At 54.5% G+C, this 17,980-nt stretch overlaps 8 protein-coding genes and 1 non-coding gene across 9 annotated transcripts; 3 read left to right on the top strand and 6 right to left on the bottom strand.

Annotated features, from left to right (window-relative positions):
- Position 1: 1 nt before the first annotated feature.
- On the bottom strand, positions 2-1,105 carry BZA05DRAFT_440379 (uncharacterized protein; the record flags this gene model as incomplete). Its single annotated transcript, XM_051486592.1, has 2 exons — positions 2-239; positions 300-1,105. 2 exons carry the CDS (start codon positions 1,103-1,105, stop codon positions 2-4), a joined length of 1,044 nt encoding a protein of 347 aa, XP_051344359.1.
- An 850-nt stretch (positions 1,106-1,955) lies between these two features.
- Positions 1,956-3,066, top strand: BZA05DRAFT_12709 (uncharacterized protein; the record flags this gene model as incomplete). The annotated part of the gene is made up of 2 exons (XM_051478749.1): positions 1,956-2,070; positions 2,132-3,066. Coding segments are annotated over 2 exons (867 nt in total), but the record flags the coding sequence as incomplete, so codon positions are not given.
- BZA05DRAFT_t21 lies at positions 2,971-3,070 on the bottom strand. The gene has a single exon. It is a non-coding gene; the product is annotated as a tRNA-Ser (tRNA).
- Positions 3,071-3,701: 631 nt separating this feature from the next.
- BZA05DRAFT_450679 (ornithine decarboxylase antizyme-domain-containing protein) lies at positions 3,702-5,138 on the bottom strand (the record flags this gene model as incomplete). Its single annotated transcript, XM_051487414.1, has 4 exons — positions 3,702-4,108; positions 4,160-4,245; positions 4,302-4,860; positions 4,961-5,138. 4 exons carry the CDS (start codon positions 5,136-5,138, stop codon positions 3,903-3,905), a joined length of 1,029 nt encoding a protein of 342 aa, XP_051344361.1. The 3' UTR covers positions 3,702-3,902.
- Positions 5,139-7,480: 2,342 nt separating this feature from the next.
- Positions 7,481-8,480, top strand: BZA05DRAFT_12807 (uncharacterized protein). Its single transcript, XM_051478761.1, has one exon. The coding sequence runs from the start codon at positions 7,693-7,695 to the stop codon at positions 8,215-8,217; it is 525 nt and encodes a 174-aa protein (XP_051344362.1). The 5' UTR covers positions 7,481-7,692; the 3' UTR covers positions 8,218-8,480.
- A 303-nt stretch (positions 8,481-8,783) lies between these two features.
- BZA05DRAFT_423356 (uncharacterized protein) lies at positions 8,784-9,766 on the bottom strand (the record flags this gene model as incomplete). The annotated part of the gene is made up of 2 exons (XM_051485868.1): positions 8,784-9,449; positions 9,530-9,766. The coding sequence occupies 2 exons, from the start codon at positions 9,764-9,766 to the stop codon at positions 8,784-8,786; spliced, it is 903 nt and encodes a 300-aa protein (XP_051344363.1).
- Positions 9,767-10,367: 601 nt separating this feature from the next.
- BZA05DRAFT_12780 (uncharacterized protein) lies at positions 10,368-10,761 on the bottom strand. Its single transcript, XM_051478756.1, has one exon. The coding sequence runs from the start codon at positions 10,676-10,678 to the stop codon at positions 10,430-10,432; it is 249 nt and encodes an 82-aa protein (XP_051344364.1). The 5' UTR covers positions 10,679-10,761; the 3' UTR covers positions 10,368-10,429.
- Positions 10,762-10,845: 84 nt separating this feature from the next.
- Positions 10,846-13,308, bottom strand: BZA05DRAFT_414526 (uncharacterized protein; the record flags this gene model as incomplete). The annotated part of the gene is made up of 1 exon (XM_051485260.1): positions 10,846-13,308. One exon carries the CDS (start codon positions 13,306-13,308, stop codon positions 10,846-10,848), a length of 2,463 nt encoding a protein of 820 aa, XP_051344365.1.
- Positions 13,309-14,365: 1,057 nt separating this feature from the next.
- BZA05DRAFT_12795 (uncharacterized protein) lies at positions 14,366-16,128 on the top strand. The gene is made up of 2 exons (XM_051478758.1): positions 14,366-14,941; positions 15,073-16,128. Exons 1-2 carry the CDS (start codon positions 14,584-14,586, stop codon positions 15,945-15,947), a joined length of 1,233 nt encoding a protein of 410 aa, XP_051344366.1. The 5' UTR covers positions 14,366-14,583; the 3' UTR covers positions 15,948-16,128.
- The last annotated feature ends 1,852 nt before the right edge of the window (positions 16,129-17,980 follow it).

The following is a 17,980-nucleotide window of genomic DNA, read 5'->3' on the forward strand; positions in this document are numbered from 1 at the left end:
ATCAAAGCTCCTTCCTTGCCGTTGTTGTCCCACCTCCAGCTCCGTTTCCACCTCCACCTCCACCAGACAACTCGAGTGTCCCTAGCCGGTACCTTGCATTATCTACCAACAGATCCACAATCCTCTGGCAGCCTTCGTGACAATGCGTTCTGTAGGTTTGTGCGAGTGTTGTCTCAACCTGTGTGTATCCCTCCGCCAACGTCGCCACGGTGCGGAAGTACACCTGTTCGCATGGTCGTCTTCAAAGGTGTGTGTTAATACTGATTTTCAACGGATTGAATGGGGTGGGAGAGGCTCACCGGATATGTGCAAACGTGCCCTTGTTTGGCGGGAATACCAGAAGCAGCCCGATCGTGATCAAGAGGAGGAAGATGATTATCGACTTGATGTCGATGCCGCCGGCACTCTTCTGCTGGGGCTGGGTTTGTTGTTGTTGTTGTTGTTGTTGTTGTTGTTGTTGTTGTTGTTGTTGTTGCTCCTGCTGCTGCTGGTGGTGGTGGTGGGGGGTGTGCAGCTCCTGCGGTTCCTCGTCCTTCTGCAATACCGAGTCCTGTCTTCTCCTCCTCCTCCTCCTCACTGTCCTCTCCCCCTCAGACGCACTCTCATCCTCCGTGGCGGGCGGCGTAACCACGCCCTCGATCCTCCGCTCCTCCATGCGCCGTTCCCGTCTCTCCAAATTTTTCCTCTGCTCCCCTCTTTCCAGCACAGGCTCGTCACCCTCCTCCACCTCCTCCCTCACATCCCCCCGCCCCCTACCAGCCTCCAAACAAAGATACATATAAAAAAACAGCATATCGAGCACCCTGCCCCCCCTCCCGCTCCCCCTCTCAACCAAATCCGCATCCAGGACCTCATCGAGAATTCCAAAATCGACTGTTTCGTGCTCGCCGCCGTCCGTCTGCTCCACCGCGTAGTGCAGCATCCCGTACCAGATCCACTCTGGAAGGTCTGGGACGGAGGCGGCTTTGGACAGGAAGCTGTGGGTTTCGGAGATGGTGGGCGCGGACAGGGAAGGGTGCTGCGTGTGTAACCGGGTTAGGACAAGAGAGACGGTGGTTGTCGGGTCTTGGGGCTTGGGCGTGGGAGGCGGGGTTGGGTGTGGCATGCTGCTGGTAGACGGGTTGGTGGGGGTGAGAGAGAGCCGGCGTGGGCGGGTCATGGCGAGTGATGGCTGCGGTGATGGATAGTGCGTAGTGCGGGACTTTTTTTTCTTGGTGCGATGGTGGGTGATGGAGGCGGAGGTTATACGTTTCTTTCTTCTTTCTTCTCCTGCAGTGTGGCCTGAGGTGGGTGGTTGCTGGAGGGTGGTGGAGGGGAGTTGTGGGTCGTGTTGGTGAGGTGTGGCTGTCCTGTCGCTGCTACTTGTCGCTACTTGTCGCTGGTTGTCGCTGTTCGTTGCGGGCTGAGCTGGCACTGCATATGGGCGTCAATTTCAGATGAGCTCTCTTTCTCGCTTTCTGGGATGCAGGTCTGAATGGACAGTGGAAGTGTACCTGGCGGAATATCCGTCGAAGAAGCTGCTTCGGTCGAATGCGTGTGCTGTCCCTGATCAATGGTAGCCGAGCTTGATTGAGTGGAAGGTTTGGAAAGGAAGAGGAAGCAATGTCGCAGCTGTGACGAAGCGAGTGAGCTCGGCTGCTGCCGAAGGACGGAAGCTGGAGCTCGGATCCAAGCTAGCTAGCCAAAATCGCTACGATCGGTGACGTCTTGGCGGTGGTGGGGTGGATGAAGCGACACAGCGCAGCGCAACCAATCCACCCCACCAGACACGCTTCCACCCTCAATTGACCTTAACAATGTCCTTCCCACGACACCTCACCCGCCGACTCACCGGCGCCCCGGCGCCATGCCCGTTCCTCCGCCGCCGCACCCCCGCCCTTAACCACATCCGCACGCTGACAACCACGCCGACCGCCCCCGCCACCGCCCTGCCCATCACCGCCCACGGCCCGCCGCCCGAAGCGCCGCTGCCCTCGCGCTCGCAGCTCTCGCAGTTCCGCGCGACGCAGAAGGCCGCCACCAGCAAGTCCAAGCGCTTCTGGAAGGAAGTGCACGTCATCGAGACCGAAGGTCCCTTCCCTTCCCTTCCTCCGCGCCTCTCCCAGCTCCTAACTTCTAACTCCATCCACAGGCGGCTACACGATCAACCTGGACACGCGACCTTTACGAACGCCGCAGCGGCTGCCACTCCTAATCCCACGGTCCAAACCCCTCCTCGCCGACGCGATCGCATTAGAGTGGAGCCACCTGCGGTCCGCGGCGGACGCGACCAAGACGCACCGAATCCCATTGACGCAGCTGTCCTCACGGGCACTGGACATGGCGGCGTCAGAGGCCTCGGACGACTTCACCACGCGCGCCAGCGCCGTCGCAAACCTGATCCGCTACCTGGACACGGACACGGTGCTGTGCTGGGCGCCGACGACGCCCGAGCACCTGCGCGACCCCGAGCGGCCGCAGCTGCGCGATCAGCAGGTTGCCGTGGCGAGGGAGTTAATGGCGTACTTGGATACCCGTGTCTGGCCAGGGCTGGTGATTCATCCCGTCGATGGCGACGTGGGCATGGTGGGGAAACCGCAGCCCGAGGCGACGCGCAAGGCACTCGTCGACTGGATGAACCGCCTCGATACGTGGAAGCTCGTCGGGCTCGAGAGGATCGTCCATGCGACTAAGAGCTTTGTGATCGGTGCGCGGATGGTGGCGGAGTGGGGCGCCGCGGGGGATGCGAAGTGGGGCGTGGAGGAGGCAGCGAAGGCTGCGAGTATCGAGGTGGCGTTTCAGACGCATCAGTGGGGCGAGGTTGAGGATACGCATGATGTCGAGAAGGAGGATGTTGGCAGGCAGATTGGCGGCGGATGGTTGCTGATCGTCGGTGAGGTGTAGACGGGATCTGTAGATTGTACGATATGATTGGAATAGTAGATATGGGGTAATGAATTGGCCTGCCGAAGCACAGCAAAAAAGTTATATCGTCAGAAACAGGATTCGAACCTGCGAGGCCGTAGCCATGAGATATCTATACCCATCGGGGCTTTCAAGTCTCACTCCTTAACCACTCGGACATCCTGACAGAGTTGGGATGTAAATACACATTGTCCCTATGAATAATTTTGACGAGTGCCAATAGGTGAAGGAGTTGAACAGAAATTGAGGCATCACTGCAAGCACGAGTGCCAACAGGAAGAAAGTGCCGCCGACCCGAAAATCTAGTGATCTGACGTGATGAAGCATCACGAGACCCACCAATTACAGTTGACCAACCAGAGCACTTACAACATTGATTCCAAATACATATCATACACACCACCATCCCCCTCAGATGCAAATGTGACCACAGGCATCTGCACTCGTACACGTACAATACACTGCATATCCCTCATCCTCATGACACCTCCCTCCCCCCACCGCGCACCCATCCATCCTGCAATGCGTGCACCCACATCATGCACACTGATAATCCACGTGAATAGCAGTAGTAGCAGTAGTATTGGGATCTTCATGTGCTTCCAATCACAAATCAAGGAAAAATCACAGTGCAGGAAGAAAAAAGACCTGCCGCAAGAGTTGACCGACCGGGTATAGGATAGGGAAGAAAAGAAGAAGAAGAAAAATAATTAAATGCAACGCAATCAATCAAAACTCCACCACCCCTCCATCCCTCCCTTCCCCCCGAGGTTGACGAACGAAAATCATGAACGAGTACAGACAGACAAGGCAAAAAAGCAAAAGCAAGATATGTAGAAAGCAAGGCACACACCATACACAAGGAATACCCAGAAAAGAAAGCTACGTGCTCATCCTTCACACAGAGTAAATCACAAACAAACAAGCCATGAACAATCGACAAAGGAATGATTTTTGATGAAGGAAACAACCCAACCCAACCCCCCAAGGACACTGGCCTACAACTCCATTCCCATAAAGAGCCACTTTTCGCTGGTGATTTCGTCGTCCGAGAACACGCTCGAGGAGGTGCTGACAGATGAGAAGCTACCGCATCTGACACCTGGTCCGCCGATGCCGCCGTTACGCGGGATTTCGGTTTGGACCCAGTGCGCGAGGGTTATCAGCTCGAAGCCTACCCAGCCGAGATCGCGGACGAGGCCGTCTGAAGAGAATTGTTAGCTGGTGGATGCATCGGAGGATGTATCGCACTTACGAAGACCTTCTGCGTTCCGTTCGAGGCAAATCACCAGACGATCGCAGGTAAAGCATTCGGTTGCCAGTTCGATAAGAGCCATTAACCTGCAGAACCAATCAGTAAATGACGGAAGGGATTGTGTGGATGGATGGATGCATACCCATGCTTCAACTGGGTCCCTGCGACATGCTCGAAGAACAAGAACAGAGTCTTCTCGACCTTCCCCCGCGCCAGCTCCTTATCCGCAATGAATCCCCTGAAACTGGTTCCCCCAACGTAGTCCCAGACTTCAATGAACCTCATGTCGTCACCATCCCCTTTCTCCACTCCACTAAAAGAGTGACCGTCGTCGTCGTCGTCGTTGTTGTTGTTATTGGTACTATTGCTGTAATCGTAATCATCGGAATCATCACTATCGTAACCCTCGCTGACGCCACTGATCGCAGCGCCGAGATGGTTTTCATTTTTCTTGTTGCTATTGTTGTTATTGCCGATCTTGCGAATCGAGCCCATCGAACGGGAAACACTTGGCGAACCCAACCTTCCACCCAGGAAGATTCGCCTCATGTCCCCACAAAGAAGTCTCTCACACTCCCTTGCGATGGTACTCGACGCCCCCTTCGTGGCAGAGCAGGCGGTTGGCGAGCGCGCGCGGATGTATCCACCCGTGCGGTGCGCGCCTTCCACGTTGCTCTGTGAAGGGGGACTTTTGGGGTATCCTGAGGGGGCCTCAGGAACGCCACAGTGCCCCTGCATGCGACGGGGAAAGTCAGCAAGTGATCAATTGTGTCGCACTCACGGGGGGAGATTGTTACTAACCGTTGGTGCCCGTACTGGAGTAATGGAATCCTTGAACCACCGTCGAACAAGCCGAGGTGGCGTAGCAGCTGGCGAGAACGGGAGCGGTGGAGGCGCTTTTGGGCGACATGGAACGACCGCTGCCGGACCGGTAATTACTGGAATTATTATTGCGTTTACTATTGTTGAGCATCGCCATTGTCGTTATTTGTCCAGGGTTGCTGTGTAGAAAGGGTTCGGCAGGGTTGGGAGTTGAAGTGAGAAGTTGTTGTTGTTGTTGTTTGGTTGACTGAAAGCCGATTGAGTTTGGTTGGGTTGGGTTGGGGAGCTGATGAGTGCTGGGAGTTGGCTTTTGAGCTGTGGTTGACAGTTGTTGTTTGGAACGTGGAGGAGGAACGGGAGAGCTCGGGGTTATGTGCTAGACAAAAGGGTTGAGGAAGGGAAGCAAGCGGATCGCCACGGCGAGACGGGGGCGGGGGGTTGATAAATAAACTAGCGGCACAAGATGGGGGGGGGCGTGCTGGCTTGGGGCCACCCATTAGTTAGCACTTTCACGTCCTCGTGCCCTTGGAGTTACACCCAGCCAACGCCAGTGTCGCATCAGAATACTCAATGTGGCGGGGAGGAACGGATTGGCAGCTCAATGAGTCGGCCGGGTGCTGGCATTCGCTGAGAGGTATCTAGAACCTACGAGACTCGCGGCCTCGCAGTGGACTGACGGACAGAGACGGACAGCGAACAACAGACAGAAGCAATTCGAATTTCGAACGATAAGGCGAATCACCGCACCACACGCACAGCAATCACGCACGAAAACAAATAATTTGTAGATAATATGAGGGCTTCTCGACGCCTCGTCACTCCGTATGCAGACATCCAGACACCCAGCTCGTCCAGCAGCTAACAACTTATGACTTACCCACTCTCCCGGACCGATCGCTCGTCCACTGATAGAGTCCCTGCAGCAGCATTCGTCCATCCACCCATCCACCCATCCAGCCGCTGAATGGCCGGATAGATGTGTGCGATATGTACTCCAGATTCCATCCCTTTCTGCCAGTGCAGTACAGTGCGTGCCATGCATTTTCCTCCGCACTTCTTATCCCATTGCATGTCCCCATTGCATGCACCCGACCACTTCGGGAAAGTCGGCGGTCAATTCGATGAAACGTTTTTTTTCGGTTTAGCCGCGCGGTCCGCTCGTACGCTCGCACGAACAGGACACAGACGGCTGAGATATGTAGATACGGTGGAATAATAGGTAGGACAACGTTTCGAGGAAGCTGCAGAAGGAAAGAATCTCGTGCTTCGTGAGATTCGCATCTAAACCCGTGAGACGGGGCTGTGCGGGTGGCGTCGGCTACCAACTAGTGGAATACCTAGAGCAGCTACAAGCCTTTGTCATCGTCCGCGCTGCGTCGCTGAGGGTCCAGACTCGTATCACGTGCTCGTGGAGGAGGCCATCTACCCTAGCCCATTGGGGTAGCTTTCAACATCACGTGAATGGCTCGGTTGCCGACAACCGGCGAGCTCAGACAGCCCGTGCTAGTTGGTACTCTACATACGTCATCTCCCGGCAAGCCACCGACATCATCCGTCACCAAGCATCCGCCGGCCATCACTGTCGTCAACACCAAGAATGCAATGCCATCAAGGCAGGCAGCGAGTGAAGCCGCCGCAAGGAATTCAAACCCGGCACGATGCCGGGTGGTATAAAGCCCTTCCGCTCGGCACTCCACCATCCGTCCCCTCCCCCCCATACACGATCGATACGATACCTAGACCCTTCCTCCTGTTGCAGATCATCAAAACCTCATTGCCGATAATATAGTCCAAACAACACAACACATCCACATCCACACACGTCCTTCCCCAGATCCACATCCAAATCCTAGACGAAGATCGCCAGCCAGCCAGCCACAATCGCAATGTCGGGAGTAACAGACATCAACACGCGGCCGGTCTCGACGACCGTGGGCGCCACGCACGACACTGGGTTTCCAGAGCCATTCTCAGAGTACTTTTCCCCCCTCCTCCCCCTTCCCTACTACTCACTAACCCCCTCTCCAGGCGCGCCAACACGACACTCGCGCACCCGGAAGGCGCCGCGCGGCCCTCGGAAGAGCTCGACATGTCTCAAATTGAAGAGGGCAAGAAGAAGCGGATGTCGCGGCTGCTGCCGGGGAAGAAGTGGAAGAATAGCCAGGAGATGGAGCGCGATATGTACAGCGGCCTGGAAGCGAAGGATGCGGACGAGGTCGACGCGAATAATTACCCTGATGCTGATGCGAGACAGCCGGGGAAGGTTAAGAAGGTGCTGCATAAACTGAGTTGTGGGGTTGTGTAGGTGTAGGGACGTGCTGTGGGTTGGGAGGATGGGTTTTGGGTTGAGGGTTGGGCTGGTGGAATGGCGTTGGTTGTTAGCGTTGAAGTTGCGTTGCTGTTTATACGTTTAATGATGATACCTGTATACCTCGTTCTCGACTTGTTGCGGTTGCTTGAGAGCACTCATAGTTTGTATTCATAATGTCAGTTCCTTACGTGCAGGTGTTGATTCCAAGTGGTCGCTTGAAAACGATGGTGGCTGGATTCGTGCAGTGGTTACCAGTAATGTCTACGAGTGATGATGTGTGGTTGACCACTCGGCTCCGAAATGCCAGACTATCTCAACAGTCTCCCGTTCGTCTTGAGCCATGCCGAGGATGGACTACTAACATCGGTCTGGATGAGTGTTCAGTAGACTTTTGAAATCTATGGATGCTCGGATGGTGATATCCTGCAATTTGTCGTTAGCTTGCCCGCGTAGGTGCTATCTATGGCACTGGCCAGTGGCAGAGTTGTATGTGGCGTGTGTGTCCACTCTTTCCGACCGCGGATTGAGTGCCCCGACCGACGAATTCGACGACGATGAGCATGAAGCGATAGAGATCAATCGAACCTCGGTCCCTGGCCGGAGAACCACCACGGGTGCTAAGTCCGAACCTCTGAAGAAGTCTCACCATCGCTTCCCCGCACATCATCATCGATTTTATCACTCTAGGAGAGCCTGTTTAGCAGGCGATACGGCGACGGCGGAGAGGAGAGTGAACTTCAGGGGGAGAGCTCAGGGCTTGGCCCAGGACAACGTCGACCATGACAACCGGTATTTTGCCAGTCCCGCCTTCGATCCAAATATCTTCGCTGCTATTCATCGGGCCCCGGCCTTGACAGCTACGCAAACCCCGAGACGACGATTCCTTTCGAGCACCATGCCGTGTGCGCTAGACTGGTTATGTTGAGGGTAGTACCGAGTGGAGGTATCTTTTGGAGAAGAGGAGGGCTACGAAGCGCCGCTACAGCGCAAAACCGACAACCCGAGCCTCTTCGGAGGCTCACTTTCAAAATATTGCGAGACGAAGGGATTTGGCTTGTCATTTCTGTGTGGATTTGGTGGTGGAATTTCTTTGTCGAAATGTTGTATTGTAGATATCTCTATCGGCCATAACCTTCGAGTTCCATGCTGTATGAACAACCAATCAATCAATCAATCAGTGGCAGAGTTGTGCCTGAGACTGGATGATGCTATTCATGCTAGTTATACTGAACGGTTTCATTGCATTGCTCCTGCCACAATCCATTACTATTAAGAACTCGACTGGCAGAATGGGGGGTTTCAGCCTGCACCACACCAAAACTCATGCCCACAACACCACTCGCAAAATCAAATGAGGTGGACACGAGTTTTGGTGTGGTGCAGGCTGAAACCCCCCTCCCTCCCCTACGTATTAAGCGAGTTCTTTTGTCTCCCCTCATTGCTCAGTACTCTACATTCTCTAGCTGCTCCCATAGCTGCTCCAATAGCCGCTTAAAACACCTCCTTAAACTGCATCAAAAACTCATAATCCTCCAAATTCTCCTCCACCGTTTTTCTGATAAGCTCTGCAGCCTCCTTGCCCCACTTCTCCGTCCACTCGTGCATCTCCATCTCCGGCGTCTTCTCCTTCTTCCTCTTCTCCCTCTTAACCAACCCCACGCTTCCAATCGCATCCTCATGAAACCCCTTCCACTTATCAAACTCCTCACAGCCGCCATCGTTCCACCTTAGCATGCTCTGCCTGTAGTTCAGGCCCACACGCTCACAATACCTCCTGACCGCGGCCTCCGGCTCATCGAGTAGATCGTCGGCATCAAGCACACACAGCTCGTCCCTCCTTACGACCCTTTGCTCCAGCAGGAACTCCAGCAGCAAGCGCAACTCCCTATACCCCGCCTCCTCGGGCAGGAAGTACGTAAACCCGGTCGTGTCTGAGAGTGGTGGGCGTGTGCACCGGTAGTAGCTGGGGATCGCGCGCCGTGGGTGCCGGATTAGGAACGTGAACTGGAAGGTGCGCAGGATGTGCAAGGGAATGACGGTGGGGTTTCCAGGCTCGCCCGGAGAGCCGGGAGAGCAGAGCGACGAAGCGATTGTCGCCGCCCCACACGGCGGTATCAGGTAGTGCGCTATGTCCTTGATGAAGACTCGTTTCCCCGACTTCTTTATTCCCGCCAGGCAGGGTGTCAGGGTTCGTTCATCCTCCTGCACCTCCAAGTCCGCCCCGGACGGAAACTCACCTCGCCGGCCTTCCTAATGCTCTCGAGCACGCCCTTATACGTCGCGGCGCTGAACCCACTCTGTTCGCGCAGCTTCTGCATCTCTGGCGTGTCGCCGCCAAACCTCGTTCCCAGCCGCTCCGTCGCCGAGTAGTAGAAAGCGTCGCCGAACGGCTCGTGCACGCACGTCAGCACGTCGGGGCGCGTCATCATTACACGCTCGAAGGCGGTGGAGCAGGCGCGCGGGTGCGTGGCCATAAAGATTGGCTTGCCTTTTCCCGTAGGAGCGGGAGCGGGAGGGGAGCCATCCTCCGTAGGTGAGGAGGAGGTGTTGTGAGGTGCCATCTTCGCTTTCGGTATTGAATTGACAGACAGACGGACGAACGAAGGATGGGCAGGAGGGGCAAGTTATAACTACGTTGACTTTTCAAACTCTGTCCCCATCCATCTCAAAGGCTCAGATCACCGCTCGGTTAGATTGTCTGTTTTAGCATCTGAGGCCTACCGCAGGCGGTGGAAACTAATGTGTATGTATGTTCCTGGTATATAGAGCCCTCACATACATACTCTAACAGGGCTGTATGCGGCTGAGATGAGGAAGTGACGTACACCGCATGCAACATCGTCCCGAGTGGGAAGGCTGGGGCCGATTTCCCCGACGGTGGGATCCCGGGTACGGAGGGATCGCCAGTCAGCCCGAAGTATGCACCGGCAAGAGTGTCGGTGGTCGATGCATCGGGGTGGAGAACCGAGGTAGGTGCGTTGACTTCACGGCTGGGAAATATTGGGTATGGTAGAAGCAGCAAACAAAAATTAAAGGCTGGCATTCAGAGGGCACCTACCGTACCCCCGTCTCGGATCGGAGGCACAATAGGTACACACATCCGGCCCACCTGTAACATAGCTAACGGGCGATCCCCTTCATCCTTGTAAGAGAAACCGCCCCGCATATATAATGAGAAAGCAACAAGTAGTACCGCCGACGCCAGAGTGAAGGGGTATCAATCGTGTTGGCATACAGGCAAAAGAGTGGAAGTAGTAGGTAGCAATAGTAGTAGGAATGAAGAAGCAGGGCAGTATATCAAGAGAACAATCGTGAGAAAAGAAATACACCATTTTGAAAACAAAACAAGAAGCGTAGTCAACAACCACCACCACCAGCACCACCATCCAAAAGGTGTCCTATCCCAAAAGGTTCCCAAAAAAGTAAAAGTAAGTTAAAGAGCAGTCTGATAGCAATGAAACAACAGCAACAATTCCTCCCAGCATCTTCGTGATATCATCTCACCTCCCTGTCCGCCCAGGTAGCACTATTTACCGACCATCTCCCCTTCCCGTCATCGTCTAGCACCACGGGCCAACGCTCCGGGTCTAGTCACCGTTGCGCCAGTTGTGCTCCTCAAACTCCTTCCGACCACCTTCTCCGGCTTCTTCGTCAATGCGGAAGTCGCGTTACCAAGGATGGTGTTGCCGGCCGCCGATGCACTGAGAACCTTCTTTTCTGGACGAGCAGGGATAGGTGCCTTCTTCCCAGGGACGGCCGTGGGTTCCTCCCTAGCCCTCTTCTTTGTAACCGAGGCAGTCGCAGTCGAGGGCTTGTTGATACTGGTTCCGCCGGCTCTGGCAGCGGAATGCTCACCGAAGCGACTGGCGGGTCTATCACCAATCCGGCTGATGGGCCTATTCTCATATCTGCTGGCTGGCCTGGTACCTGGACCGCCGAGACGGGATTTTGGTGCAGCCTGTTTGCGTTCCTCCGGACGAGGCGGGGAGCTGTTGGGAAGTTGGACGGCCGCGGGGCCCAATTTCTCCGAAGGTTGCTTGAAACCAGGATTGTGCTCGCAGCATACACCGAACTTTCGCTCCATTTCGACAAACTCGCGGGCTTTGTCGGCCGTGACCCTCATACGGCGTTCGACCATAAGATCAGCCTGAAGCCTGTCGATTTGCACGTCCGCGATCTCGAGCTTGTCTTGAAGTTCAATGATCAGGCGCTTTAAAGTGGTGATTTCGACATCGTGGGCGGCATCGATATCCATCGGGGTATTGGCCTCGAACTTTGCGGCGATTGGTTTCGTTTCTGTGTCATCGGGACGAGGAACAGGTGGTGCAGACGAGGAGCGGTAGGGGCGGGCCCGGTTAAGCGGCGGTACAACGATAGAGGGTCTCCTCTCCTCTGGGAATGCTGACATCCCCACATCCTCTTCTTCCTGCTTGATCTCGACATCCGGTTCTTCGACCATAACGTGGACATCCTCGACCATTTCGTGAGATTCCTCTTCCGGCTCAACCTTAACTTTCACTTCCTCCTGCTGAACCTCTTCCTCCTGCTGAACCTCTTCCTCTGGCTGAACCTCTGCTTCCCGCTGAACCTCTTCCACTTGGGGTCCTTCCTCAACCTCTTCCATCGGCTCCTCCTTAATCGAAAGGTCCGTTGCGGGTTGTTCTGTCACTTCCATTTCCTCGACCTCCTGCAATTCGTCCGTATCCGCAGCCTGAACGACTTCCTGTTCCGTTTCCATCATCTCCGGTGTCTCCTCGATGATGTCGTTGACGGAAAGCCTAGGAAGGAATCCACCCGTCCTCAAAGACTCCAAATCAATGGCGCTAAAATCGCGGAACTCTTGGGTCACCCTCCTTCTCCTGGCCCTCTTCCTCTCTTCCGCCGTGATGGGCTTGATGATACCTTCAAACAGTGCCATCGGTTTTATCGGTGACGACCTGAAGGTGCGCAATGCCCCACCACCGATCGGGCTTCCAAAGTTCTTGCGTGGCGATGCGCGACGCTTCTTGGCGGTCATCAGGTGCTCCTCCTCTTCCTCCTCCTCGGTCTTTCTTTCAGGTGAAAAGTTGATGAAGTCTCCGATTGATTGTTGGTCCTGAACGCCAGCAGCAAGCAGCTCTTTCAGCTGTCGAACCTCGGCTTCTCTAGCCCTCAGCTCGGCGGAGAGCGAGATGGGTGTGCCAGCGGCAAGACGCTGCATTGCATTCATCTTCTGGGGCGAGGTGGCGGATAAGAATGGAGTCTTGTGGGCGCTCGCGAACAACGACGGCCGCGCGAATGTGGATGCTAGAGGAGTGCCCTCCATCTCCGAAATCGCAGTGAAATTGGTATCAAAGGAGGATGCAAAGACGTTGCCACGTTGCTTTGCCGGTGTCTGTCCAGGCGAAAGCTGTCTTTGGGAACGAGCAGATGAAGGATAGCCTCCGAGTCGGTGGGCGACGGAGGAGCCAAGGCCAATGGCCATTGTGCGATCCACCTCAAGCTCATCATCCTCGGGGTCCTCCATCTCTTCCGTCTCCATATCGTCCCCGGAAGCTGCTGCCTCACCTTCACTCTCGGCATCCTCAATTTCCTCATCCTCCGCGCCACCTTCACTCTCACTAGCCACCGAAGAATGTCGTGATGACTGACGCGACTGAGGATGGGAGCTGCTCTCGTCAACTACCGTGGGGGTATCCACGGGACCGGTGCCAGGATGATATTTCCCGCCGCTGCGTCTGGGTCGTCCGGCGCGTGGTCGTGGCGTTTCCTGTTCATCGCCAACAAAGGGAGTCTGGAACGGGTTGAAAGCAGCGGAAACGACAGGTGTCTCCGAGTCGAAGATATTAGCGTTGCTCCGCCTCGATGCTCGCGTCGACCGAGCCGTCTGCGGCGACGATGCATATTCGGTGCCGGCTGCATTGCTGTGAAACGAGACCGAGCTCTTCATGGGCGAAGACGAGTGGTAGTTCGTGTCGTCCGACGGGGGCAGAGGGATGTCTCTCGGATGTATATCTGGCGTTGGGGATTCGACCATGGTGTATACTGTGTAAGCTTTGATCGGAATGAGGTAGCGATGTTGATGGTAGCGAGCTTATCGTTCGTGGTCGTGACCACTTGGTGGCGATTTTGCGATGTAGGTGTTGAGGAGTGGTAGTGTTGTCGTGTCGTGGTTGTTGATGTTTTGGCGCAAGGGGTCGCGCAAGCGTAAACAAAGGGTGGTGACTTCTGCCTCCCCCTCTCACTCGCTCGGCGTGTTTTTTGTCGATTTTTTTCCTTTTTCACTCGTTTTTCTCCCCGCCAATCCATCCCTCGAGGATCCTTCGCTTAAGAACCAAGCAGGAAGTGCTCCCTCCCTTTGCAGTTAGCCTTCCGACAACTTTCCCCCAGGCTTGGTCGGCTTGGCATGAGCATCGGTCCGTAGTCGCAATTGCTCCGGCGAATCGACACTTCGAGATATTTGCACGGAGTCCTGCCCGCCGGCTGTTGTTCGTTGTTGGACACCGTGTTCTAACGCTCCAGGCCCTTTCTCTCTGTTGCTGTTTCTGCTGAGACAGACAACAACGAAGGAGTGTTCGGCGGTGAATGGCCCTGGCCCGTTGCTCTTGACAACCAGCTTTGTTTACACCCACCGCTGGGTTGTTGATGGCCACCATCCACCAACCATTCAGCCAGCCAGCCGCCTGCATCCCCGCAGAGAAAGTGTCAGGAAGACTCTCCCGCCGGCCAGTCGTTCCAGACAGGGGCTGTGAGTTGATGCGCTGCCAATTGCCATGGCCCCATCCGTCGTCATCCTCTGTGTGGCCCTGGCGATGAATGACCGTTCTTGAGTGTCGGAACAGGGCGGTCTGTACCTGCCATTATAATTGGAGAAACCGGTGAATCTGCTGCTGCTGCGGCCACCAACAACGCCCTCCTCGCTCTCTCTTCTCTCTCCGTACAAGCGCGAGCGCGTGTGTGAAAACTACCAGAACAGGAAATACCAGACGCTGCTAAGTTCTAAATTAGGTTGGGCCAGCCTCTTCGTCTCTCTCCTGGCCTGGGTCCACTGACCGAACCAACCGACAGAGCCAACGAACGACTTCTTCTCTTTCTCCCTCCCTCTCCTCCCTCCTACTCTGACCAGACAACACAACCACCACCACCACTCCCGACCGCAATTCCCGACTACAACCACACACACTCATTATCTCATTTTTAGATGCCATCGTCCGAATAGGCCACATCCGTGTGTATCAACTTCAGCCTCTCCTCCTCCTCGAGGCCCTGAAGTCTTCTCGCACCACAACAACCTCGACCCAGCCCCCTCCAGATGTCGCCAACCAAGCCCTCTACTTCGGTCTCCACACGACTTCAGCGACACGTAGGCACCGTGGCTTCGAGTATCCCACGGCGTATCAAAACAAGTGCAGCCGCATCGATAAAATCCCAAAATGTCGAGCCAAAATCGAAAACAGTATTGAAGTCGAAACTGAAATCGAACTCATCGACTGGTAACAAGGACTCGATATTCAACGACTCGACCGCCACTACACTACCAGCAAAAGTGACATCGTACTTCGCAGGTGCTCAGTATGGAGGGGATAACAAGGAGAACATTCCTTTATCTGGTGTCATGACCCGTTCACGGGCAAGTCGAGTAAACGGAGGCTCTCCTACGAGAGGCAAGAGTGAGTTTACATGACTTTGTTTTTTCTGTGAATTCTGGGACTCGACCACCACATAATCGGCCAACCACGACGACATGAATGATACCTCGCTCTTCCGATTCACTGGTGCTGACGATATTCTTGGTAAACAGGCGGCATCTCGAAAGCAACTCCATCAATTCTTCAGAGATCGGCACTGGCACGCCTCCCACTACGTGAGTTGTCTGAGGGCGAGATCTTTGAACGTGATGAGGCGGCGCTTGGGGACCTGCGGCGACGACGGTCTGGCGAACATTCGGGCTCATATGTCGAATTCGATTCGCATACTGCCCAAGCTGTCGACACTCGTGCCTCATCGGCCATTTCATCATCGACCGTCACGGCTAGCTTGCATTCTACTACTGTCACGGAAGTGATTGAAGAAGAAGATGGCAAGGAGGAATGCGGTGGAAAGATTCGTGTGTTGCGAAGGACGGACAGCGAGGAGGTATTGCGGGTGAAGGTGGAGGCCATAATGGCGGCCACTTCGGCAGCATCTTCATCGACTGGAACGACGAAGAAATTCTCGACCCTTCGCAAGAGGATGCAGACCCCGACAAAGCTGAAGCACCCTGCCCTCAAAGACTCGCCTGCCTTTTCCCCCGCCACCACTCCCCTTCCTTTCGCTGGCTCCTCGGAGCGCTTCTCGCTGTCGCCGACCAAGGAGTCACCTATACTCTCTCGCCAGTCTGCTGCCGCCGTCACAAAGGCCCAGCAATCCCCTGTGCGCACCGTGAGAAAGGGACTGGGCACCAAGAGTGCCAATACGATTATGAAGGAGGTCGTCAATGCGATCAAGGAGAACCCAGACAAGGGAAAGAAGGTTATCATCTCTGCGAGCAACAACCCGACCGTTGGACAGAAGAAGAAGACAGCGACAAAGAAGCCTGCCGGCGGCTTGAATACTCTGCGCAGGGCTGCAGGATCTTCCCGTCCGACTACGACAGCCGCGAAGGCTGGGCTGGAGTCTATCAGAAGGATGCGGTAACGCGGGATGGTTCCCGGTCTGCGGGAACATGGATGGGATCAATATTTCGGGCTGGTTGTTTGGAACTTTGAATGAAAGTTCATTTCTGCAACTGTGGAGCGTTTCTTGTTTTGGCCTTTTCGTTTCTTCTCATTTCCTCATCGGCTTCTTTCTTTTGCGTGAAAGATATCCGCCTTCTGGGGGCCAGTATTGCATTTTCTGTTTTCGCCCCCCCCCCAATTACCACGCCCTATCCTCGATCCATCCAACAACCAGTCATATACATGCGTTGCTGTAAAGTATGTATTCGTGCCTGCATGGCGTTTCGTCCTCGTTCGTTACGGAGTCTATTCATTTAATCCTCGGGAGAAGAAAGGGGGAGGCTATGATTTTGGTTTCCTTTGCCCAGTGCCTACCCGTTTTACTGTATATATATACGACTTTACCCCTTTGGAATGCCCCCCCGGTGGATTTAGTTTTTTTGTCGACTCAGTTAAACTGTTTGAGGTGAACCATTGTTTTGTTGCTTTAAAGTTTTCTTGCGCGTTTGCTTTTTGTCTGTGGTGTCGTGTGGTGTGGTGTATTCGAACAGTTTTGATTTCGTCAGGAGGAGGGAGGAGGAGGAGTAGATGGTGACTTGACATGCGTCACAGTTCATGGGAAAACACGGGAGCTCAAATTCATATTCAATACTCTCGTACATACGCAGATCGGATGAAGTGATAGGTGCATTCGGCGATTCTAAGGTGTGTCATGGCACGTCACTCGGTTTTTCGGATGGCTTGAGGACGTCGTGGAACATCGAGCTACCTACCGTACCTGGATGTGTACTGTTGAGGTGGTTGGACCAATCATCAACTTGTGGATGGGTTCAGCCAGAGGGCTAAATGTAGAAGATTGTAAGGACTCGCGTGGGAATGCCCTTACTTCGTTCCTGCCGTGTACGACGTTCGTGTGCAGGTACGTGGCTCTTGGTGAGAAGAACCAATCAAGCCATCTCCGAGCGCCATCAAAAGTTTCACTTTGGGTCGAGCTTGTTGGTTTCCCCATTCAGTAGGCCTGATTGACGGTGGCTTGGAACATCTGCGGATTACGACGATCAGGCTTCAGCGTCAGTGCCGGAAACAAAAGTAACCGGCAGATTCGAGTGAGAAGTGAGCCATCAATAGCCGCGACAAGCGCTGCATGTATTATCACTCACTCCGTAACTCATTTCGAGAGTTTTGCTGAATGGGAAACTGGGTTGAATGGGAGGTATCAGACTGTATTGTCACTACTTTGCCGCGAAGATAAACTGCCGATTCTGGAGCATCTCATTGATAGCCAGGCTGGGGCTGGTGGATCGTGCTCTCCACTCCAACCGCGAATGAACCTGCCTCGGCCGAAGTTCACTCTTCAAGAACTCATTCATCCACGACGCTGCACATGTCCTCGGTGGAAGTATCCAGTAGACATCCTCTACCTTTATATCTATCTACCGCTGGCGAAAGCTCGTCCGTGATTACGAATTGACGAAGTGTATGTGCATACCTACCTCGTATCCGCTCCAGCGCACGACGCCGTAATTTCGACGATCGTTGATTTAAAACCCATCTGAGTGAGACGGTATGATCGGCCGTACTCTCATATTCCCATCCCCTCCTACCCTCCCAAATGTCAACGGAGGAAGTAAGAGCCGTCGTCGCCCGGCGCTTCATTGGTTAGAACTTAGCGGTACTGGCGGCGACCCACTCCGGCGCCGCTATGGATTTCAGCCGGTCAGGGATACGATGTCTATGCTACTCCAGCTGCATCCACCTTCTCTAAAAGGGTTTTTGTATACGAAGTGAGTTGGTGATCGCAGTTGGCGTGTTGCTCTGTAAGCCGCCTTGGCGTCATGGTTGTCCAATATCGAAGCTTCACGAATGAGGTTTTACATTTTTACAAAGCAGTCGTGGAGGTGGAGGTGGGCGCAAGACTTCTGGAGATGGCGCGCACTGTGCCCGAGGTGGATGTCCATCTCAAATGTCCAAGTTTTAACCCCAACGATTGATATTGAGATTGGGATGTATATC

Source organism: Tricharina praecox (assembly GCF_024521635.1).
Source record: "Tricharina praecox strain CBS 144465 chromosome Unknown BZA05scaffold_1, whole genome shotgun sequence".
NCBI classification, from domain to species: Eukaryota; Fungi; Ascomycota; class Pezizomycetes; order Pezizales; family Pyronemataceae; genus Tricharina; species Tricharina praecox.

Excerpts from the sequence above, each read along its gene's own strand:
- BZA05DRAFT_12780 (XM_051478756.1), bottom strand. The coding sequence starts at position 10,678 with ATGGTGGTGCTGGTGGTGGTGGTTGTTGACTACGCTTCTTGTTTTGTT.
- BZA05DRAFT_12795 (XM_051478758.1), top strand. The coding sequence starts at position 14,584 with ATGTCGCCAACCAAGCCCTCTACTTCGGTCTCCACACGACTTCAGCGA. Across the intron at positions 14,942-15,072 it reads CTCTCCTACGAGAGGCAAGA|GCGGCATCTCGAAAGCAACT; the intron begins GTGAGTTTACAT and ends CTTGGTAAACAG.
- BZA05DRAFT_12807 (XM_051478761.1), top strand. The coding sequence starts at position 7,693 with ATGGATGCTCGGATGGTGATATCCTGCAATTTGTCGTTAGCTTGCCCG.